This window comes from Sus scrofa, chromosome 4, assembly GCF_054392235.1.
Source record: "Sus scrofa isolate SSC_HxYL_T2T_F1_AM1 chromosome 4, Sscrofa_HxYL_maternal_Yorkshire_Landrace_v2.0, whole genome shotgun sequence".
In the NCBI taxonomy this organism is placed as follows: domain Eukaryota; kingdom Metazoa; phylum Chordata; class Mammalia; order Artiodactyla; family Suidae; genus Sus; species Sus scrofa.
This window is the reverse complement of record NC_139386.1, coordinates 8,357,627-8,381,441: the sequence shown is the minus strand read 5'-3', so window position 1 is coordinate 8,381,441 and position 23,815 is coordinate 8,357,627. Positions and strand designations below refer to the sequence as shown.

The following is a 23,815-nucleotide window of genomic DNA, read 5'->3' as shown; positions in this document are numbered from 1 at the left end:
GGGAGGCCCTGAATGGTATTTTTGTGGAGGTTTTGCCGTTTCCCATGGTGTAAATACTCTGGCCACGGCCCATTTCAAGCTGCTACCAACTTGATGTCACTGAGAGCGGAGTCAGGAAGAAGCAGAAAGAGGGCCATGCATTTGCTTAACAGTGTGAATTAGCTGAGCGACTTGCTCGAGGCTGCGCAGTACAGTTCTCTGTAGGGGGCCCCAGGGACCGAGTTCCTCCCAGGATGGAGGGTGTGGAGGTTTCCAGTGCCCCCGGGGCCCAGGGAAGCTGAGAACTGTCGCGGCTCAGCTATTCCTGTGCAGGGAAGATGGTCCCACCCAAAGGGCTGCCAGCGCCCTGTTGGGAAACACTGATGGGGGAGGGGGAGAGTAGTAAGTTAGGCTGCAGCAGTAGAACTAGATGAGAAAGACGCAGCCGAGACGTGCACATAGCAATTCTCCCAGTGGATGTGCCGCTCCCCTAGGCGTTCTCACAGCATTAGATGTTTATACAGTCGCCAGCGTTTCATTACTGTTGTATAAATGTGTTTCCTTTGCAAACCAAGCTTGCTTCGAATGTCCAGATAAGTTTCCCAAAGTTACTGGGTCCAAGGGTTTGGACATCTGACTGCCCTTGCTGTAAACTCACCAACTGGCTCTCTGAAGACGGTGCTAGCTCTCAGGGTCCCTGCTCTGAGAAAGCAAAGCTGGACATTCAAATCAACAAGCTGGACAACCAGGAGCAATGGAGCGTGGCAGCTGGTTCTTGGTCCCTGTGAGTTTTGTGTGAGGAGCTCACAGAATGCCGATGGAGAGAGGTCTGAGTTCAGCGACCCTCAGCATGAGTCCCTCAACCAGCAGGGGCAGGGTCATCTGGAGAACTTGTTAGAAATGCCAGCTCTCAGGCCCCAGCCCAGACATGCTGAATCCAACACTCTGAGGGTGGGGCCCACACAGCGTGTGTTCACAGGATTCCAGTGGAAACCAGGGACCTAGAGTGGGGAGCAGGTGCTTCTAGGGAGATGGAGCCAAGCAAGAAACACACACTGCAGCTGGGGCCTCAAGAACCTGGGGAGGCTGGGTCATGGTAGACCTGACCACAGTACAGAAGGCAGCCAAGGGGGTGGAATGGGAGGGGACCCGAGCCAGGATGTTGGGGCCAGAATGGAGTATGACCCTGACCCAAGGCTTTTCATGTGGGCAGACAAGGCCGAGACTCAAAGGCAAGGGTGAGTCGCTATGATGGGCGACAGTAAGTGGGACTAATGGCCAGCCTTTATTGAGCACTTACTGTGTGCCCAAAGCTTTACATACGCCAGCTCGTCTAAGCCTCACAATCCCCATTCTGCAGATAAGGAAACAGAAGACAAGGAGGTAAAGCAACTTGCTCAAGGTCACACAAAGGAAATTGGCCAAGCCATTCCCACCCTGGGTCACTGACCCTTGACCCTGGGCCCCACTCTTGACCCCGGCCATACTACCCTGCAGCTCGGAGAGGGAGGAAATCCAGCAGCGCTCCTAGTTTGGGCCACTGGGAGAAGAGGCTGCTGAGGCTTGGTGATTTTAGTTTGCTCAGTAAGGGAAGAGGTTGGGGATAATTAGCACTCATGGTGACCCAGTGGGTGACCCAGTGGGTTTCTCATTTAATTCTCACGTCATCCTTGTGTACCAGGCTATGAAACTGGGTGCAGAAGAAGCCAGATAACAGGTCCTTCTGCATTGCTTCTAAGGGGCATATGGAGACCAAGCCCAGGTCCATGCCTCCCCACCCCGTGCCCAGCTCCATTCCCTGCCATGCCACCTGCCCTCCACAGCTGCTATTTAGCAGCTCTAACCCTGTGCCTGGCCCTGCATTCTCTCCTGTAACACTCACCGCAATCCTCAACCTAGATCGTACCCCCCGCCCCCTTATAGATGTGGAAACTAAGGCCTGGAGGGGCCACTTGCCTCCCCTAAGTCAGCAGACTGAGTTAAGTGACAGTGGTAGGCATTTCTTGTGCTCACATCATGTCTTTGACTGTCAAGTCTCTGCAACATGGTAGGTGTGCACTTCTTCCCCCGGCTTTGGAAAATGTTGTGAAAATGACAAAGAGTGTGTGTCACTCACAGGTGAAGCTCTGAGAGCGGGAGCGAGGTCCCCTGCCTTCTGTTTCCCCTGCTGCCCCATCTGAGAGGCAGGGGGCTGGATGGAGCCACCCTCCACCTGGCCTTGAGGGAGGTGACAGAGGGAGAGCGCCCCCCCCAACTGCAGCGAGCATGTGGCTCCACGGAGAGATGACCCTTGGTCCCTTGGTTGCTTTAGGCCCCGGGGATGCTGGGATGTCCTTCAGCATCGCTCAGTCCATCCTGTCGGATGCGGGGGTGGTGCCAGGCCCCACGTGAACTCTGTCTGCCTCCCAAGTACAATCTTGCTGTCACCGAGTTAGACCTCTACCCCTGCCTGCAGGACTCAAGGATCTAAAAGCTGAAGAGGAGCTAAAAGGTTGCCTTTATCTTCTTTCCAGCTGTTCAGAATGATGCTCCCAGTTTTTGCCCTTCAGCGGCCCTGCCTCCCGTCCCAGAGAAAGGTAAGCTCATTGTCTTCTTGTCTCTCTGCTGAGCGGGCCAGCTGTCTTTCTCGGCTTCCTCCTCGCTTTGGTTTAACAGTTCATAGTTCACACGACCCCCTCCGTTCATGAACTCCCGCTCCTCTCAGTCAACCACACGCACAGAGAGGCCGGACACCTGCCCCGCGTCCGTTTTACGGACGAGGAAACTGGCTCATGACAGTTAAAAGATTCGGCCAAATCCTGCAGCCAGCCGGAAGCCCAGTGGGTAGGGGCCCACTGCTCCCAGTTTGCCTTCTGGGGTGTGTTTCCCCTTGTCACTAATGTGTGCAAGGACTCGACCTGCACAACCCCGGGGTACCGTGTCAAGAAGAGTGGTGTTGATGCCCCAACGTCAAAGAGTCAGCTCTTCTGTGTGCAGAGGAGTTGGGGCTCAAGCCACCCAGGGTGGCATGGCAACATCTAGGGCCAGGCACTGGCCCTGAGCCCAGCAGCATGACCCAGGCTCAGGATGCCGCCCCCTCCTGCACGTGGCACTGTGCCCACCACCCCACGCCCCGTCTGGTCCCCTAGCAGCAGGAAGTGCGGGGCGCAGGCGGGCCTGCGTGGGCCTCACCGAAGGTCCCTTTCCTGCCTCCCTTAGTCAGGAAATGAGAGGCTCTCATCATTCCTGTCCTGTGACATCATGTCTGCAGGGTGCTGGGCGTCTGTCATCAGGTCCCGGCTGCAGGGACTGGGCGAAGTGCGTGTGGGAGAGAATCGTTTAGAGTCAAGGCTGGGCTGAAAGTACCCATGTCCTCAGCTGTGTTGCCGCTTCCTTCACTCAGTTAAAAGGGCTAACTTCGAGGCGGGAATATGGGTGCATGTGCACGTGTTTCCAGAGTGTTCTATCCAGAATCTAAGCACTTAAAGATTTCATGGCTAAGACTTGAGGCCTGTATGACCTGGTGTCGCTTCCTGAGATAGTGTGAGGCCGGGATCATGGCCCGGTTACAGGGCCAGAGGTGGGGCTCCGAGAGACGCTAACAAAGCCACTGATTCTGAGTTTTATCAAGATGATGCGCAAACAATTGAAAATCAAATAGTCCCCAAAGATTTGTGTTTTCTTTCCTTCCTTTCTTTTTTTTTTAAACAAACTGGTTCTCTGTCTCGTCTGCACCTGCCTGCCTTTCCCACTCCCAGGGCCATCACATTCTGCTCTTTTAGCTCTTTTTTCTCTCATCTTGGCCTCTATTTTTCTAAATAATACGTGACTCCTGCTATTCCTCCATCTGTCAATTTTGGAAATAACTCCTCAGTTCCCGCCTTGACGGATGAGGACTTAAAGCTCTCTTTTATCATCCCTCCAACAGTTTTCTCCCTTCATCCTCAAAACCTAGTAATAGCAAGACTTGGGGTTGAAGCAAGAGCGAGTGTTCCATTGTTATGGACCCGGAAATCTGGCTCCCAGGAGCCTGGGGGGTAACAGCAACCTGGTGTTATTACCCACCACGCTGTGCAGAGGTCCTTGGTGGAGCTTCCCGTTTCTCGCCTATGTTCCTCCCGCCCCCGTCTTCCGTGGCATCTTGTGCATCTCTGGCTTCCCGGCAGATCCATGGGGCAAACCGGTCACGTGATTTTTCCTTCCGGATCTCAGCATTGTTTGAATTTCCTCTAATAAATGGGAAAATAGGACCCATCTCTGGAGGTTTCTGTGACGATCAAATGCTTAGCACAGTGCTGAGACCAAATGGAATCTTCATTAAATGTTGAAAAGTTTCGAAAAATAGTATATCAGATGTCAAATGCACGCTGGGAGATAGGAATCGATCAACGCCTGAGTCTCCTCGGGTGGTTTGACAACGTTTCTGCGCTGTTTCCGCTAACATGTGTATTACTGAGACTTCAATTACCAACCGAAGAATTCAAGGAGTGGGGTGTGGCACGTGTCCCTTCAGACACACACAGAGTCTGCGGAACTGGGTGGATGTTTTGAAGGCGGAATGAGTTGTCCCGGTATTTTTACAAGTGGGATCTGAAAGCAGGAGAGAAGTGGGGGCTGACATTCCAACTGTGCTTCGAGTGCCCGGGTGGAATTAAGAGAAAGTGTGAGCATGGGGACTTCCCGTGGTGGCTCAGGAGAAGCGAGGCCGACTTGTATCCTGGAGGATGTGGGTTCGATCCCTGGCCTCGCTCAGTGGGTTAAGGATCCGGCATTGCCATGAGCTGTGGTGTAGGTCACAGCCGTGGCTCAGATCCAGAGTTGCTGTGGCTGTGGCATAGTGTGGCTGTGGCGTAGGCCGGCAGCTGCAGCTCCAATTCGCCCCCTAGCCTGGGAACCTCCAAAAAAGAGCGTGAGCATGTTTCTCTGACGTGACTCAGAGGGAGGGCGTACTCTGCCTACGGGGTGTTGGTGTGTGTCTGTGATTCTGAGATGGGGGTGTGTGTGCGTGCGTGTGTGTTCACGCTTATGCACACATGCATGTACATACCAAGCATGGGTAAAACCCTCGTCTTTAGGAGAAAAGAAGCAAGGTTTGCAGACAAGCTCAAACCAAATGCTCTTATCTGACTCTGGGGGGCCAGATGCTCGCACATCCCCGTCCCAGCCTGTCCCTTTAACCTAACAGAGCCTCCGTGGCCGCATTTGAAAAATAGACCCTGTTACCAACCAGCTTTCCTGTGAGCATGAAGTGTTTAGTAGATACTTCCTTTCCTCCCTGAATAAAAGGTGCATGAAGATGAGGGGTTTACGCCCTGGGGTGTGGGCCGTGGTGTCCCGCAGACCCCCTCAGGAATGAAGGGCTATTCCCCAGACAGACCCCACCGTCAGACCCCGCGGGGAGAGTCACATCAATGAGTGACAGTTTTGAGGATCGCCGGGCACCCCTAGCCGTGAGCGGAGGCCTCCGCTGAGGCTGCACTGAAGCTCGAGTTCTCCCTCTGCCCGGCCCGTGCCCTCTCCCACCCCATTTCCCAAGCAATGACCTGCATCCTGGATGCCGTCTCAGAGTCTGGTTCCTGGAGAACCCAACCAGCCAGTCAGCATCTTCAGTGAGGAGAGTGGGTTTGGATCCGGATTGGTTTGCCACCGGAGACATCAGGGAGCTGAGGAATCTGGCCCGGGAGTACGCAGCGGTTAAGTGATGAAACAGGACTGAAGCTGGCAGACCAACTTCAAAGCCCGTTGCTGCACCAGAATGCCCCAGTGCTTCCCTCAATTAGATGAGGGACTCACTCGCTGCCAGGGCTGACGTTTTTGAGGATCACACAACTATGTCTCCAGCCTAATGGAAAACACTTGCAGAAAAGATCAACTGAATTCCATCAACCCCTTGGCACCGCTGGGCAAGGACGGAGCCGACCGCGTTGACTGACTGCAGTCATGTGTCCCGAGAAAGACTGTTGGCGCAGCCACTGGCATCTCCACCTGTGCCAGACTCAGGCTTGGTCACTGTCTGGAGGACACCATGGCCTGAAGCATCAGGCACTGAACATTAGTGATCTCACCCGGGGCACATGTGAGGCTGGAATGGGTGCTATGGAATGACCCAGGAGCGCTGTCACCTTCCGGCTGCAGCCACGGGTCTGGTGGTGCCTTAACCCCCGCCAGCCAATTCTTAACCCTTTCGGCTTTGGGCTGAAAGGGCCACATGAGCAGGCACTGACTCCAGAATGACTTGATGTTTGTAGAAACCTTAAATCTCTTTTCCAAATATTTACACACACACATGCACACACACTCCCTGTCTTGCTGTCCTTACTTCAGGAGAAGTGCAGCCCAGGGATAGATCCCCTAATCCAGGGCCCCGTGGGGCGAGACTGGCAGGCTCGCACTGTTTCCTGCCTTCAGTCCGTGGAGAGCCGAGTGAATGTTCTAGGGAGCAGCTGCTGCGCGCAGCGGGACAGGTGGGAGACTCAGGCCAGTGTGCGCCCCGTGCAGCCTCATGGCTGGAATTGGCAGCACTGAGTGTGCTCTGGGCACGGGCTCCCTCGGGCAGCTCCCCGGCACCTCTTCTCCGCTCCTCTAGACCCAGGAGCCGGCACGGAGGAACAGCCAGCAAGCCGGGATCACAGCCAGGGTTGCTCCAAGGAAAGTAGGCCATGTGAGGGAGCGAAGAAGGCTTCGCTTCTCTCCAGGAGGGAGCCTCCGGCCAGCTGGGGAGGCGCTGGGTTAGGCCCAAGTTAGGTTTCTTCTGCCTCGGCTGCCATGCTCCCGTTCATTCGCTTATTCATCCAACAAGTCAGCGAGCACTTACTCTGCGCTGGGCACCCCGTGCTGGGGCTACGGCAGTGAAGGGGGTCTCAAAGAGCCCCGCCCATGGAGAAAGTTCACCCCCTGCATCTTCAGGGCTGGTCCTCTGCTCTGAGCTAACGTCACCTCCTCCAAGACACCTGCGACCGCCCCGTGGAAGCGGCCAGTTAGCACTCTCTACCCCTTCACCCGCCTTCATTACCTTCAGGTCTTTTTGCTGTGAAATTTTCTCACTTGTTTCCTTCTTGAGTATTTGTTTGCCTTCCTCTAAAACGGAAGCCGCACCAGGCAGGAACTTGATCTGTCTTGCTCCCTGCTGTATTTGAGCCCCTAGAAGCATGACTGTATCTAGGCAGTTCCCAGGAAATGTTTACCAAATGAATGGACGTATTCTTTTTGCTTGCTCACTAGATTTCCTGCTCCAAAGGGCAGGTATTTCGTCATTCATGGTTTGATCCTAAACACTTAGAAAAGTGTCTGGTGTGCAGTAGACTCGCGGTCTTATTTTATCATTTAAAAATGTGTATGCAAACACTCGCTTTGCTCCAGGTTGGTATTTAATAGTGATTCAGTTGATGTTTGTTGGAGGAATGAGCAAATGGAGGAATGGTAACCACATGTATGGATTGGAAATCACGTGGGATACGGGAATCCTGTCTTTGCCAGTCCTCGGGTATGTGAACTTGACCAAGTTAAAGGATATTTGTGAGTCTTAGTTGTCTCACCTATAAAATGGAGATGATGATGTCTTCAAAGTGATATTAGGCTTGAAAGAGGTATTCTATGTAAAACTGCTGTACCCAGTGCCTGGTGAAGGTTGGCTGTGTTGTTGGAACAGCTAGCTTAGATCAAGCCCTACCAGTTCTAAGGGATCCTTTTTGCAGATAATCTTGGTGAATTCTGCTCATGCAATTGTACAGTATACAACTCGTGCAACTGTACATAGTGTGCCTGAGAGGCATTTGCTGAATGTTTGCTGAATAATTGTGTCTTAAACATTTGTTAGATCTTAGACTAGGGAGCAAATTAAGGATATACTTTGATAACTTCCTTCCCAGACAGTGCCAGTTTTGTACATGGTCCATTGGGGATTTGCTCAATTGAATTTAAGGGAGATGGAGCCAAGAACAAAATATGCCAACCTAGGACCTACCTTCTTTTTTTAATATAATGTTTTCCCCAAGAGTGGTCGCATTTTAACAAGTGCGTAGACCAAAATGGCTTCCTCTTTAAGAGTGGAAATTCAGAGCATTTGGTAAGCATTTTGGGGAAAATGTTTCAGGTAGGTTACCCTTCCCAGGACCTCTCAAGTCCTTCTGTATGGCTGACTATGAATTAAGCCATCTCTGAATGTAATCCATTACAGTGGTAGATTTCCCTTAGTTTTATGGGTTATAATAATTTTAACTGTTGATTAAAAATGGTAATACTGGAGTTCCCTGGTGGCCTAGCGGTTGAGGATCTGTCATGATCACTGCTGTGGCACAGGTTTGATAAATGGCCCGGGAGCTTTTGCATGTCACAGGCATGGCCAAAAAAAAGGGGGGGGGGTAATACTAGGTTACCAGTGCCTAGTGTTGCATAAAGTTTTTATTTATTTTTTTATTAAAAAAGTATTTTATGATCCTTTGCGCATTCTTCACTGATTTCCCCCCACTGTTGAGTCTGTGCTGGATGTCCTGGCCTCCCTGGGGGAACTGAATTTGGTTTTTCAAGGAAGCAATCGCTTTCCTTCCCTCATGACTACAGTCCAGGAGGGGAGCCTCGCCCAGGAGAGACGGAGGAGGGGAGCTCGGTACAGACAGAGCGTCTGGCATCATGGGAGGAGCAGTGGGGGACAAGGTGAGAGGGGACGGGGTCAGAGGGTGGAGGAGGAGGTGTGTGTGGTCCTGCTGTGATGCAGTCAGGAGGAGAGGGTGAGCCCCCCGCCAGTGGAGCATGCAAGCATGTTGGCTATTCCTTTGCTGTGTAAGGGCGTGGCTTAAATGGCTTCTGAGTTTCTCTTTAAGTTTTCTATTTTTATAATTCTGATGATTGGCACAGTTGTGTTTTTAGGTGTGGCTTTTTTTTTTTCTTCTGTTTTTGTGATAACTTACCACAGGCTCCTGGCAGATGTTTTTAGAAGCAGAAGCAGTGAAGCAGAGGGACCTTGGCATTGGGTGAATCTGGGTTTCAATTCCAGTTCTGTTCCTACTCTGTGTAAGCAGGGGCCACTCACTTCACTGCTCGGAACTCAGGGTTCCTCAAGGCAGCTTTCGTGATATCACCTACCTTCACAGGCTGCTGTGAGGTTTGGATGGAGCCGGGTAGGGAAAGTGCTTGGCACGATACTTAACGGTCTAGTGGGTAATTAATTGGTTAAGTTGTGATGGCAGCAGCTCCTGCTCCCACAGTGACAGGAGAGGCAGAGGGCAGGGGTGCCGTCTGGGGGCTTAGACTGCCTGGGTTCAAACCTGCTCTGTCTGGGACCTTGTGCAAGTTACGTGCAGTCCACTGAGGGGTAGGGTGGCCACTGTCCCATGCTCATGCTCACTGTCCCTAGGGAAGCCTCTGCACTATTGGCATGACTTTACTCAGCTCATCTGGGTTCTCCGTAGGCATTTGTGCTTCTGAATTTCTGCAGGTTTCCACAGCTCCCCAGGATCACTCACAGTGACTCCAAGAAAGAGGAGTTCAAATGCTCTCAGCAACCCCCTCACGCCATCTCCCAGGTAGCCTTTGTATGGGGGTGGAATCTGGGGGCTTCCACTTGATAGGAGTCAACTTCTTAGAAATCAGAGTCAGTCAGAGGCTTTGAATTTCCACCAGGAATTTTGCTCGTGGTGGATTTAGTGATTTGTCACAAGGACATGGGCAGAGTGTAGTTCCAAGTCTGGTTTCATGTGTGTGCTTATTTCATAGTTAGACATTTCTCTAGAAGTGTATTTGAAGTTAGCTGTGTAAAAGATGGTTCCTCACCAACCCCAAGTTCATAACCTCAACAGATGATGGACCAGCTCAGACGTCTTTGTAAATCCCTGCCTGAGATGTTCATGCCACTAAGCAGAACCAATTTATGAGTCTGGAGCTGAGCCATGGGGAGAGAGGGGCAGCTCTAGGAGTGGGGGCTGGGAGGGCAGTCTGGGTCAAGTCCTTGGCTTGTCAATCATTCTATGACTTTGGCCGTGTTATTCCCCACCTCTGAGCTTCAGTTCTGTCCCTTGCAAAATAGTAATAGTAATATGATTAATGCACAGGTTGATGTCTTTTTAAACGCTGCAGTGTAAACCCAAGTGTCTCATAAACTGCAGTGCATCACATCAAAGTGAGGTATTATGAAATAATTTGCCCGTTATTTGCTTGCTATGTGATTCATTGATCAACTGATGTATTCAATAATTATTTGCTGAGGTCTTAGGGTATAAAAATAATTATAGCATTCATCTTTAGAAAGGTGAAAAAATAATTTGTATCCCATTTCTCCTTTATTAATTAAGGATCTTCGTTCATTTACTTATTCATTACATATTTATGATTGAAAAGTTCATGCAAAATAGCGATACTGTTATTCCTGTTTCATGCATAGAACCCTTAATAAGTGCTAGCCATGGCTATGTCTATTGTTAATAGTTTTATATGCTATTAGGATAAGACTTCAAGAATTAATGAAAACTAAAGCAGAGTTTTTTGGGTTTTTTTTGTCTTTTTGCTATTTCTTTGGGCCGCTCCCATGGCATGTGGAGGTTCCCAGGCTAGGGGTTGAATCGGAGCTGTAGCCACCAGCCTACGCCACAGCCACAGCAATGCCAGATTCGAGCTGTGTCTGCAACCTTCACCACAGCTCACGGCAACGCCAAATCGTTAACCCACTGAGCAAGGGCAGGGACCGAACCTGCAACCTCATGGTTCCTAGTCGGATTCGTTAACCACTGCGCCACGACGGGGACTCCTAAAGCAGAGTTTTGATCTCAAGAAGCTCATAATTGGAGTTCCCATTATGGCTCGTTGGTAAGGAACCCAACTAGTATCCACAAAGATGTGGGTTCAATCCCTGGCCTTGCTCAGTGGGTTAAGGATCCCGCATTGCTGTGAGCTGTGATGGAGGTTACAGACGTGGCTCGGATCCCACGTTGCTGTGGCTGTGGCATAGGTCAGCAGCTATAGCTCTGAATCGACCCATAACCTGGAAACCTCCATATGCCATGGATGCGGCCTAAAAGGACAAAAAGAAAAAAAAAAAAAAAAAGGAAGAAGCTCATAATTTAACAGAGAAAAAACATGCAACACAGCCTACTAGTGGAACACTAGACATATTTATAAGATGGTCAGAGCAGAAGGAAAACCATGGCAGAGTGGCGGAAGGCGTCTTAGAAGGGATTCTGAGGAAACAACATCTGGGTTGGGTTTTGAAGGATGAAACTTCATCATATGCATCAACTGGCTTCACTTTGTAAGTGCGAACAAAGGGAAGAGTGCTTGAGCTCAGACAATGCAGAATGTCTTGTGGACCAGCAGCTGTGAGGTTGGGGTGGGAAGCAGACTGATGGGAGATGAGGCTGTAGAGGCAGGCAGGGGAGGCAGCAGACGGAACACGGGGGGCCTTGGAGCAGTGGGTTTGCAAAGAAAATCAGATGACTGTTTACCTCACGCAGAGTGTCCTCTTCTAATGGTAGAATCTGAAGTTTAGACTTGAACAAATATTTATTTTGACTTTCCTTCTGTAGCATTCTTTCTAGCCGGACACTCTGTCTACTGAAACACCAGTCCAGGGTCACACTGAACGTGTCCGCTTGGGCCGCCCCATGGGTAGCGGTGCCGAGTCCAGGACGGAGGAGGTCAGGAGGGAGCCTGTTAGAGTGTGCGTGGGCCAGGATGGATGTCGGCTTGCAGGGTGCAGCTCAAGCCAACGTGCTGAGTTTGGGGCGTTCCGGGGCCACCTGCTTGGAGGTGTCTAGTGAGCTCTGAATGGCTCAGCATGAAGCTCGGGTGAAGGTCTGGCCTGGAGGTCCTTTTGATAATCGCTGGCATGTCGGGGGTATTTTAAGTCATATCATGAGCTCAGCCACGGAGAGTGTCTGGGATACACACAGTAGAGGTCAAGACAGAGCCCCGAGGAAGTGCAGGTCCCACGGGAGGAGCCAGAGAGAGGCCACGAGGCGCAGCAGCCTTCGGTGGTGTCATGGAAACCAGGGGAGGACGCTGCGGTCAGCAGCCTCAGGCAAGATGGGGCTGCCAACACCTTCACTGGCTTAATCACGAGGAGCCCTTTGCAAGTGCAGCAGGGTGATGAGGGAAGCAATGACAGAGGGGTGATTTGAGAACATGGAAACCACAAACTTTCCCAAAAATCTTTGTGCTAAAGAAAAAGAATGAGATTGAGAGCTAAAAAAGACCTGTGGAACATTAGCTGGCGACTGTCCATTTTTAGGTCATGAATCACCCATGATAATGTATTGAGAACAACACGTCCCTCCACGGGTACCACATTTTGCCTCTATTTCCAGGGAAATGAACCTCCTGAAACCCAGATGCCAAGTGAAGAAACCTTCGGGTACAGTGAGGGTTATTTCCACAGTGGAGAAATGGATGGACATTTTCACGCAGAGAAGAAAGCGTCAGCATCCAGGGTTAGACTGGGCATCTAGGAAGGACGGGAATGGGGCTGGACCGGGGGGCTAACTGGCAGATGGATGTCCCTGGGGGGCGGCGGGTGAAGGAAGAGCACACTGGCTTCAAACAGGGGGAGCTGGCTTCAAACAGCCCCCCTTTCTCTGTTTAGGAGAAGCAAAGAGGGCAAGACGGGACGGTTCATGGGAGGTTGAAGCGGGCAGGGGGTTGAAGCCAGTGCTGACAGTGGTTCCTCTTTCTCTGAGAGGCAGGAGCTCAGGCCCCGGCTAAGTGGGGCCAGGTCATGGCGATGCCGGTGCCTGGGAACGGCAGCCTTGGAAGCAGTGGTTGTGGAGAGCGGGAAGGAGAGAGGGCTGCGTTGTCAGGCTCTGTTGAGAGTTCAGCTGAGGGTGGAGATCTGAACGTTGTAAAGGCGCCCATCTGTTTGTGGGTGTTTCTTCAGCTGTGCTCAGGCCATGACAAGCTGCAGAGGAGGCAGGCCCATCCCTTGAATCCACCTGGGAGGGGAGAAAGGTGAGGGCCCTGGCGGAAGGGACGTTGAGGCAATAGACCAATGGATTCTCTTGGTTTATGCTAAGCCAGAGACTATGGATAGCATGGAGCAGGGAAGAGGGTGGGAATCACAGTGACATTAAGAGCTGCTTTTAGGAGTTCCCATCATGGTGCAGTGGTTAGCGAATCCGACTAGGAACCATGAGGTTGCAGGTTCGGTCCCTGCCCTTGCTCAGTGGGTTAACGATCCGGCATTGCCGTGAGCTGTGGTGTAGGTTGCAGACGCGGCTCGGATCCCGCGTTGCTGTGGCTCTGGTGTAGGCCAGTGGCTACAGCTCCGATTCAACCCCTAGCCTGGGAACCTCCATATGCCGCGGGAGCGGCCCAAGAAATAGCAACAACAACAGCAAAAAGACAAAAAAAAAAAACAACAAAAGAGCTTTTAGTGGAAGAAAGGATAAAAGTGCTGGGAAAAGGAGGATTCTGCAGAGTAACAGCACGTGGAGCTTCGGACAAGTAGGATTTACCTGGCCATGGGGCTCAGGGCCAGGATGCGGTTGTGGAGGAGCTTGGCTGGGGTGAGTGGAAATAAGGCTTTCTGGGACTGAAGAGGTTGGGAAGCTGAGACCGAAATGTGAAACAGGCCATCTACTTTCCCCGTGGATGAAGGCACTCGAGAGTTTAGCACGAGTTGGGGGGGGGGATGAAAATTCCCAGCTGCCTGGTAGAGAGTTTGAAGAATGTGGGAGCATGACCAGGCCTCCCTAGTTAAGGATAATGGGAATTATCACAAGGCTCCATAGCTGGAAGATTATGAGCCAGCATGAGGTCAGGAGATGAGCTGAGGGCACAGTTATGGTAAGAAACCTTGTTCCCAGGACACAGTCGATGGGGAAGGATGAGGCTGGCTCGAGGATCCGCTGTGACAGCAGGGACCTGATTTCAGAGAGCAGGGGAGCTGCAGGAGGCTGGGTCAGGAGTGAGATGAGGCCGCGTCAGGGGAGGGAAGACGGGCGGGGCTGGGACTGGAGGACAGCTCATTTTGGCCGACTTTTCATTCTACCAATAAGAACAGTTCTTGGAAAACAAAACAACTAAATCATCATCATTTTGTAAAAGGAGTTCAACAGGCCAAGTTAGGAAGGCCAACTATAAACATAAAGTTATAGAATTCCACCTTTCAGATGGCATCTTTCAGAGAACTCCTCCTTCCTGGACACAGGACGAAAACTCCCTGTCAAGTTTCCGGTTGGGTTTTTGGTTCCCAGAATGTAGACTCTCCATCCATCATGATGCACAGTGCCTGAACCCATGGCCCTTCTGGACCAGAGGTCAGCAAACCACAGCCTGCACTCTGTTTCTGTATAAGACCCAGGAGCTGGAAATTTGGCATATAGAGATAATTAATATGAGTAAGTGGCCAGCAAAACTTAAAATATTTACCGTCTGGCTTCTACCAGAAAAGCCTCACTGACCCCTGTCCTCTCCTGAAGATTTGCTGTTTTCTCCATCCTTCCAACCCCCAGATCATCCGAGCTTGTTGTTTCTGGTCCTCCCAGGCTGTATAACCAGAGCTACGCCCCACTGGGCAACAGTCTTGACCAGGAAGATGAGGGGGTGGCAGCAGTCCTATCAGTACTCTTAAGGGTCATATTTCGGTTGAAAATGCCTTATTTTGCAAGCAACAGCAGTATGCCCTCAGACATTCGGCAGCGTGGCACAGAGGTAGAAGCTCTGGTTTTTTGGAGGCCAATACACGAGGCGTACATTTTTAATAAAGGCTACTGAGTGCTTCTTATGCACCCAGCAGTTTACAGGTGTCGGTCCATTTAGCCTTCACCGTGTGTCCAGAGCCCACTGGCTTTTCATGCCATGACATGCACTGGGGCAATGGCATGGCATTGGGAAAGCTGCATGGGAGGACTGGCCCCAGCTGCCTCTACCCCTTCCCCCAGGGGAGCTAGAAGGATCGGTAGCAAACTCGGACCCTTAACATATGGGAAGCTCTGCTCTGTAACATAGGTGACATGACTCTTCCAGCTTACGGAGTGTAATTTACCCAAAGTCAGAGCTGGCAGTGGGCAGAGCTGGGGTTTGGGCCAGCAGAGTGCCCCCAGACTGGTCCCGCCCTAAAACGTGCCCTCAGCGGTGACCAGATCAGCCATGCCCATGGCTGTGTGTGGATTAAATGAAACAACTCCTGTAGCCCATCACAACGTGTCTGCCAAATCGGAACCGTTTAATGAATGTTAGCACGTTTAATGTGTGTTATTTGACATGATAAGAATTATCATTAGGATCAGCATTTCTATGCAACAGGAGGCATAGCATTTCTATGAACCAAGGAATGGGTATTTTTACTAATATTCAGTCACTCTGTTAATTCAGGCTGCTGTAACGAGATAGCACCAACAACAGAAATTTATTCTCTCTCACTTCCGGAAGCTGGAAGTCCAAGATTGAGGTGCTGGCAGGGTGGGTTCCTTCTGGGGGCTGTGAAGGAACGAGCTGTTCCTGATCCCTCTCCTTGGCTTTAGAACACGGTCTTCTCCCTGTGTCTGCACGTTATTGTCCGTCCATGCTCGTCTCTGTGTGCAAATTCCCCCCTTGTAGAAGGACCCCAGTCTGCTTGGGTTGGAGACCATTCTGGAGACTTCGCTTTAAACTTGATGACCTCTGCGAAGGCCCTGTCTGTCTCCAAGTAAGGTCACGTTCAGAGGTGGGGGGCTTAGGATGAATCCATGTATGAATCTTGGGGTGGGATGGGGGCACAACTCCCCCCATAGCACTCACTGCTGTCCCTCTGCTCAGCTGGGAGGGCGGGGGAGGGCCGCGTTTAAGATGAAGGCCTACTTCCTGGGAGCTCAAAAATACTCATGTGGGGACTGAGCAGAAGTAAACAGGTCTCTGGGTATTTGTCTAGTGTTTAAACATTAATACAGCCTCAGTAGGGTCTGCTGTGTCAGGCATTTCTCTTTGAAGACACGCTAGGCCAGCAGCGAGCTCTAGTCCCATTTTCATCTTTCAAAACGATTGCACAAGAACAAGGGCGCAAAATCTTCTTTCTGTTATCAAAGGAACATCTAGGTGTGTTTTTGTTTTGTTTTGTTCTGCGTTCAAATGAGGGCAAAAATAGCCCAGTGTGACGTGGCTCTCACTTGAAAGGCGTGTTGCCTGGTGAGAAAGGAGGATGTCTGTGTGTGGGTCCCGTCCAACAATGATAGCACTCAAGTGTCGCTCCCCCGCCAGCGAGAGCTCGTGGCCATAAAGCTGTGAACGTAGCACCAGTGAGTGTGGGACAAAGCTGTGAACGTAGCACCAGTGAGTGTGGGACGCTTTGCTCACGCCAAGGTCACAGTGGCTTGCTGGTGCCTGAAGGGCTTTTCCTGTCGGAAGAGCTTTTCCTGTCGGAAAGGCTTCAGCGCTTGGATGTTCACCCCTCACCCCCACCTGCCAGCCTGGACGTGGAAACCACCTCCAGTACTTCCTCCAGCTTCTTCCCTATTCAGCGCCCACGACTTTGATAAGTGATGGGGAGCTGAAAGGAATTCTTCCTGGTTTTCTTTGCAAGAAGAGCCGTAAGAGCCCTGGGTTCTCTTCAGTCGAGAGTTTCTACTCACTTCCTTTATTCTTGTTGATTCTTAAGAAAATCGTATTGGCCTTTTCTCATTTTAAAAAATAGGTCTGTGGTTATTTGAACGTTGGGCATCTGTGCCTTGTTTGACCTTTCTGCACTTTGATCTGATTAAAAAAAAAAAAAAAAAAAAAAAACGTTGACAGGCTCTCCCCATCCCCCACCCCCAGCATTTTTCAAATGAGAGCGATGGGGGCCAGAGCGGGAAGGTACCCTTGGCTACCCAGCCAGCAAGCAGCAGACCCATCCCTCCTGCCTTGACGCAGGCTGCAGTTACGTGGGTGTTTGTTTTGTTTTGTTTTAGCTATTTTTAAGAGTTGAAATGACTCTAAGCCATTTTAAATTGATGCCTGGAAAGGAGGACAGGAAGGTAGAAAGACAGGAAGGCAGGAAAGGGGGAAGAAAGGAAGGAAGGAGAAAAGGGAGGGAGGGAAGGAAAGAAGGGAAAGGAATTCAACACGGTTTTCCATATATTGGACATTTTCGAACATATTTTTAGTCGTGATTTTTTTTAAGCTTATTTTACATTAAAAGGGAATAATGCTGGAGTTCCCGTCGTGGCGCAGTGGTTAACGAATCCGACTAGGAACCATGAGGTTGCGGGTTCGGTCCCTGCCCTTGCTCAGTGGGTTAACGATCCGGCATTGCCGTGAGCTGTGGTGTAGGTTGCAGACGCGGCTCGGATCCCGCGTTGCTGTGGCTCTGGTGTAGGCCGGTGGCTACAGCTCCGATTCAACCCCTAGCCTGGGAACCTCCATATGCCACGGGAGCGGCCCAAGAAATAGCAACAACAACAACAACAACAAGACAAAAGACCAAAAAAAAAAAAAGGGAATAATGCTATCTGGAAGGGAATGGAATTATCTGGATGCTGTGCCAAGGAGGTTGCCGGCCACGCTGCCCCAGAGCCCCTCCCTCCCCTGGGCCCCGCCCACTCGCAGCAAGGCTGTGGGCACAGCGGAACTCAATGGGGGCTGTCCAGGTTCAAATGCTGACTCGCTGCCTTTTAGCTGTGTGGCCTTGGGCGAGGCATTGGCCCTCTCTGGCCCTCATTCCCTTTTCTCCCCTGTAAAATAGGGATGATGTCATCCGTCTCAGTGTTGTAAGACAGAGTCAGAGCATCTTGAGTTTGCCAGCCCACTAGATGGGAGCACCTGTCCCCATCCCAGAGGAAGGACTGGGTGACATGGGCGAGCCTCTCTCCCTTCAGGGTCACACTTTCCCCTCTGCCAGTGGACAGGCGAGGCCATGCTCCTCTGATGGCATGTTCTCCACCAAGGTCTTAGGACCTGTCAGTGATATTTCATACGCAGCTTGTCTTTATAGCATCAGAGAGTCACCAAGATTCCACAGGACAATGCAGGGATGGTGTTTGCTGCTGGGAAGGGGGTACGGCTACCGCCAGGCAGATGGAAACCATGCTGGCGGGGGTGGAGACCAGGCTCTACCTCTGACCTCAGCAAACACCATGTGACCTTGGAGAGTCCCTCTGTGACCGACCTTGGGGCGTGCCATGTAACTCTTCCTCTCTGTGGCTCAGTGTCCCTATCTGCTTGAAGTGGATGGATCTGAGCTGACATAAGGAACTCAAATGACGTAGTAAAGCAACATCTCTGTCTACTGAACATGTCTGGTGTAGGGTGAGAATGGGGCGCCCAGGCCCACCCTGAGAAAGTGGGAGGGGCGTGCTGCAGGTGGAGACCCCCGAAGGCTTGCCCTGTTAGCTCGCCGACTTAGGGCAGTGAGTGTCGTAATCAGATTTGGAGGTGACCCCAGCCACCAGGTGTGTCGACAGCCTGAGGGGGTGAGATGGGTCTGTGACAGAGGATGAGGCCAGGCTCCAGATGGAAAAGAGGAGCTGAGGGGCTGGGGGCTGGGAGGATGATGAGATCTCCGGGTTGGACAGCTGGGTGGCTGATGGAGACAGGTGGCAGCAGGGGGTAAAAGCAGGACGGAGTCGGGGGCGGCGACAGGTTCATCTGGGGATGCACTGGGCTCAAAAAACCTCAAAACTGCCGAGTACAATGTCACTGACTCAGCAGCAGGTGTCCTGTGGACACTGAAGCCTGGTGGCTGGTGGGGCAGAAGGTCTGGTTCCACTGCGCTAATGGCGTCAAGAGTCCCAGGGCCAGAGGCGGGAGGGAGGTGCCGACAGAGACCCTCCTGGGCTGGAGGCCGGTGTCCTGGGACAAGGAGGAGCCAGAGGAGCCGGGTCAGGGCAAAGGGGTTGACATCAGCGGGAGTGATTGGGCTCCATGCCTCTTAGAGAATTTCCCCCAGCGCCCCAGTCAGGTACTTCGCTGCCTAGTTTGGGAAGACTGTGACCCAAACACAGCAGGCACCCAGGAGCCCCGCCCAGGGACTGCGGGAGTGGCTGAGTTCACTAACCCCACCCCGCCAAGGCCCTCGCAGCTCGCCTGCAGTGACTCATTCATTCCCCAAGACCGCTTCAGGAGAGAGCGTCTGGTGATATGCCCATTTTACTGATGAGGAGACTGAGGCTCAGAGAGGCCGCGTGGTTTGTCCAGATTCACAGAGCTGTCAAGTGGAGGAGCCAGGGTGAACCTAAAGAACCTGGCTGCTTAATCATATGGGTCTCATTTACGCCGTCCTTCGTCACAGCTGCCAGGCGGCACGTCCTCCCTAAATCTGGAACCTAGCGTGGGCCTCTTTCCAAAGCAGTGGCCTAGACAGCAGCCTGAGCTTCGACGCTGTCTGTGTCTGTGAGTGAGTTCAGGTCCTGTTAGAAAACAAATGCACACAAATAAAGAGCTTTCCTTTCGGTCAACAGTAACCATTTAAAAAATGCAGTGAAGAAAAAAATCCCATTCTGTTCTTAGTGACATGAAAAGTTAAACATAACGTGAAAAATCTTTTTCTCAAATTAATGTTTCCATGTCATGTTCTCCCAGTGTTTTCTTGACAAAATGGCCTTGACTTTCGTCTGGTGAATAAATAGACAAAAAATATTTGTGAAAAATATAATATGGGAAATATTCTACCATTTGATGATAAAATACATTTGAAAGTGATTATAATTTAAGTAGGGTGGAAATAGAGTCAGAATTAACAGAGGTGACTGGGTAAGAATTGGTACTCACCAAACAAAATCCATTAACATGTAGGGACTTTAATATATGATCAACTCGGATTTCAAATTCAAGGAGAAGTGGTTTTCTTTTTCTTTTTTTTCTTTTTTTTTTTTTTTGTCTTTTTGCCTTTTCTAAGGCTGCTCCCATGGCATATGGAGGTTCCCAGGCTAGGGGTCTAATCTGAGCTGTAGCCGCCAGTCTACACCAGAGCCACGCAACGCCAGATCCTTAACCCACTGAGTGAGGCCAGGGATCGAGCCCGTAACCTCATGGTTCCTAGTCAGATTCATTAACCACTGAGCCACGACGGGAACTCCGGTTTTCTTTTTAAAACATGTGATGCTGACAATGCTATCCATAAAGTGCATTTTAAACAAAAGAAAAAGTAAAGGGAATCAGCAGACCACAGATGCTGCATTTCGGAGCAGGTTGTCCCTCTGCATGAGCCCGAAAGCCCCACCACGTCACTCACCTGGAGCGGAGGTCTGGCATTGGCGTAAACCACCATTTCTGAAGCTGAGGGAGCTGGTTCAAGCCTAAGCACTGCCGCTGGCCAGCCAAGCCCTTTGTGTGTGTTGCTGGGTCTGTTCCCTCATCTGTAGGTTGTGGTGTCCTCAGCACAGGTTATCGTGAACATTAAGTGGTATCGTCCGGTTCTTAGAAGATTAGTAAACGCTCATGAAATGCTACCCAGATGCCGCCGTTTCAGGCTTCCCCGTGCTCTTGCATTCACAGGGAACTTGTTCTCGGAATGTGTCTGAGATGCACGTGGAACCCTCAGCGTGGGATTCTGCGTGGTGGCTATGGCTTATCCAGGGGGTCCTGCCGGCTGCGGAGGGGGACGGGAGGGTGTGGCCAAGAGCTGGCTCCAGGCCCTGGGGTGGCGGCAGATGAGCTGGCTCTCACTTTGGAGGTGAAATTCGCCCTTCAATTCGAGCACTCTCCCCTAGACATCACCGTGAACGTGGAGGGCAGCCAAGGCTTCCTTTCTGAGACCTTAATTGGCAAGTTCGGTTCCAAGACCCCACCATCACCCATCTCTGAAATTGCAGTGGACTCACGTCTAAAAATAGGCAGCTCAGTTTGATCTTATTGCAAAAGTGTCACTTGTTCTGACCATGAAAATAGCAACACACAGAGGCCTTTCAGAAAATGAAAGGCCTGGGTCTCCTGTGGGAAAGCCACAAAGTCCCAGGGTCCCAAGGACGCAGCTCCGGACTCTGAGGCCGCCCCACCCCCTGACGGGTGGGGGCACCACCTTCCTCCTCCTGAGGCCGCAGCAGGTCTGACTGCATTATTTGGCCACTTCTCTGGATAAACCTTTTATTCTCTCTCTTTTTCTTTTTTAAATTAAAATCAAAAAGGGAGGTGGTGCTAGATTGTCCTGCTCCTTACTTTACCGTTCTCATTTTAGTGACCCTCAGGGCTCTGGTGTCAAAGACAGCTTCGAGATAAAAATGACAGGCTTCCTTCTAAAGCTAAGAACCCGGTGCTGTCAGAGACAAGGACCTTTCCCTACGTGGGGGTCATTTTCCAGAGAGGATGCTTAGCTCTGTAGGGAGCTCAGAGAAACGGAAGCAGCACTGGCTTAGAGCCCAGAGGCCAGGGTCTGTCTCTGGCTTGGTCACTGTTCAGCTCTGTGTTCTTGGAAAGTCGTGTAACCTCTCCTAGCTTGCGACACCTCATTTGTGAAGGGGGCATTAGAGCCCCCTCCTCACCTCCCAGCTGGGGCACCACGGGGAATCAAAGGGATGCTGTTTTGCAGACAAGAAAACTGAGGCCAGAGAGTAACAGCGCCAGAGGGCTTGGGTGCTAAGTAACGACACTTTGCAAACTGTAAAGCGTTGTATCTAAGACGGCCATGGCGTTCTGCCAGCCCAAGGTAAACGCTCACATGCAAATGTAATAAGGATAAACTACCATGGTCTTCTGAGGGGAAAAAAAAATAAATCAAAGACAGAAAGGAAAAAAAGCATCAAAGGCAGGATTTCTCTGTTAACTATCAAGGCTGCCCCCAGAGAACAGCTCTGTAGGGTGTTCTAGCATCCGTGCCCCTGTGTGGTCACAGAGGCCTATTTTGGGAGGTGCCATTGTGTCCAGTTTGATGCCGTCTGTGGACAGAATAATGCATCCATCAGCCTGGACCCGCAGGGACACAGGTGCTCTGGCGGATCCCTTCGCCTCTGCCAAGCATCTCTCTGGCAGCCACACCCAGAGGTCCCCCCCCCCCCCCGCCACCATGACCCCACCACCACTGAGACCACATGTCAGGTACAGGACTGGAAGACAGCTCAGCAGAGCAGTCAGAGAGCACAGACTCTCTGGATGCAAAGATCTGCTTTCGACCTCGTTCCCTCCTTAAGACCAGCCCGCTGCTGGGCAAGACATTTGAACTCCTTGCCTCGCCGTCTTCATCTTTTAAAGAGGATGTCTTAGCTGAGGTTTCCCGGGAAACAGACTCAGTCGGAGATTTGGGCGCAGGCTGTCTAGCGGGAAGCGCCCTTGGGGGCAGCGCCTGGGAGGAGGGGAGGGAGCAGGACTGGGCAGGGGGAGAAGTAGAATGTTGATGCAGGCCAGAGAGGGGCCCACGGATGCCTCAGTGGACTGTGAAGCCAGGCTGGCCCTGGGAGTTGTCCCATCTCGAGGCAAGGGGGCTGGGCCTCGGTATACCCACATGGACTGGTTTGGGGATAAAAGCTGACCTGTGGAGAGGCAGTAGCTGGCCTAGACCTGGTAGCTCCTGGAGAGGGACTTAGCTGGGAGCCGCAGCCACCAGATTCCCAGCAGATGGGGCATGAGAGCCTTGGTCCCAAAGGCAGCCTGGACGGTCACCTCACAGAGCACCGCACAACACACTCTGCGGGGCCTGTTCTTGCCATGGTTACCAGCATCATTCTAATTTTCGCCTTAGAAAAACTGTAGCATGATGTTTGTCTGTTCAGTTTCTCTCCCGTTCTCCTGTGAGCTGCTCAATAGAAATGGCCATGCTTTTTGTTGGTTGGTTTTGTATGGATGGATTTTTTTTTAACCTCTATATCCCTAGGTTTGAATGCAGAACTTGGCTCACAAAACAGCTCTTAAAAATCACTGTAGAGTGGAGAGGTGGACAAAGAATTGGGGTCACATGGGAGCGGAGGCCACCGGGGGGTGCCCTGGGGCTGTCCTTTGGGAGTATGGGGGTCACTCCACTGTCTTCATCATGCACCAAGCGATAACTCTGTGACTGGCGTTGCCTGCTTTCCCTCCTAGTTGCTCTGGACTCGTGGCAGCCGCTGCCCCCCTCTTCAGTGGTTGTTGATCCGTCCATCAGAAACTTTGACGTTGCCCACATCAGCACTGCAGCCGTCGGAGACTTCTCTGCTGCCCGAGAGCGCTGTTTGTTGGGTAAGGGGAGTTACCACCCTCCAGATAGGGGGCTGACTGGAGATCCCTCTCACCCCGTGCTGCTCAAGGTTCTGACGCAGAAACACAGAGGAGGGAGTTCCTGCTGTGGCTCAGCAGAAATGAACCCTGCTAATATCCATGGGATGTGGGTTCGATCCCCAGCTTTGCTCAGTGGGTTAAGGATCCAGCGCTGCCGTGAGCTGTGGTGTAGGTCGAAGATGCGGCTTGGATCTGGTGTTGCTGTGGCTGTGGTATAGGCCGGCAGCTGTAGCTCCAATTTGACCCCTGGCCTGGGAACCTCCATATGCTGCAGGTGTGGCCCTAAAAAGCAAAAAAAAAAGGGGAGCACATAGGAGACCCCAAGATAACCTGGAGTGCGTGGCCAGAAGGAACTCCCCTCCGGGAGGAGAACCGGGCTCTCCTCTGCAGCCTCCTCATCCTCCTGCAGGGTCAGCCCACGGTCAAGGACTCCAGGGCAATAAGCCAGCAGAAAATGAGCAGCATTGAAGCAAGTCAGAGGAAGAGTGGAGAAGGGATCTAGGGGGTTAGTCTGGCAGAAAAGATGGCTTCGGATGATAGGAGGGCCACCGTGGCAAGGAGGAAGGACATTGTGCTTGCCAACCTCATGGAGCAAAGCGAAGACCCATGGGTAAAACTCAAATTTCAAGAGACGTTTTTCAGTGCCACATGAAGAACTTTCTAATAGGCAAAGCTGTCCACAGGTGCATGCTTCCTTTAGAGGGTTTCGGTCACTGGTATTTAAACAAAAGCTAGGTGACCACATGATCAGAAAGTTCTAGAAAGGCTTTACCTTCAGAAAGAGACCAAGATTAGATGA

The 23,815-nt window shown here is 51.6% G+C and overlaps 1 protein-coding gene and 1 non-coding gene across 3 annotated transcripts in view; one reads left to right on the top strand and one right to left on the bottom strand.

Annotated features, from left to right (window-relative positions):
- TG (thyroglobulin) overlaps nt 1-23,815 on the top strand; it is a 224,048-nt gene that overhangs the window by 86,312 nt on the left and 113,921 nt on the right. For both annotated transcript variants that reach the window (XM_021088574.2, NM_001168418.2), the window contains 2 exon segments: nt 2,493-2,555; nt 22,843-22,977. In XM_021088574.2, the coding sequence (XP_020944233.2) occupies nt 2,493-2,555; nt 22,843-22,977 (198 nt within the window).
- On the bottom strand, nt 19,124-19,207 carry MIR9795 (microRNA mir-9795). The gene has a single exon (NR_128477.1). It is a non-coding gene; the product is annotated as a microRNA mir-9795 (primary transcript).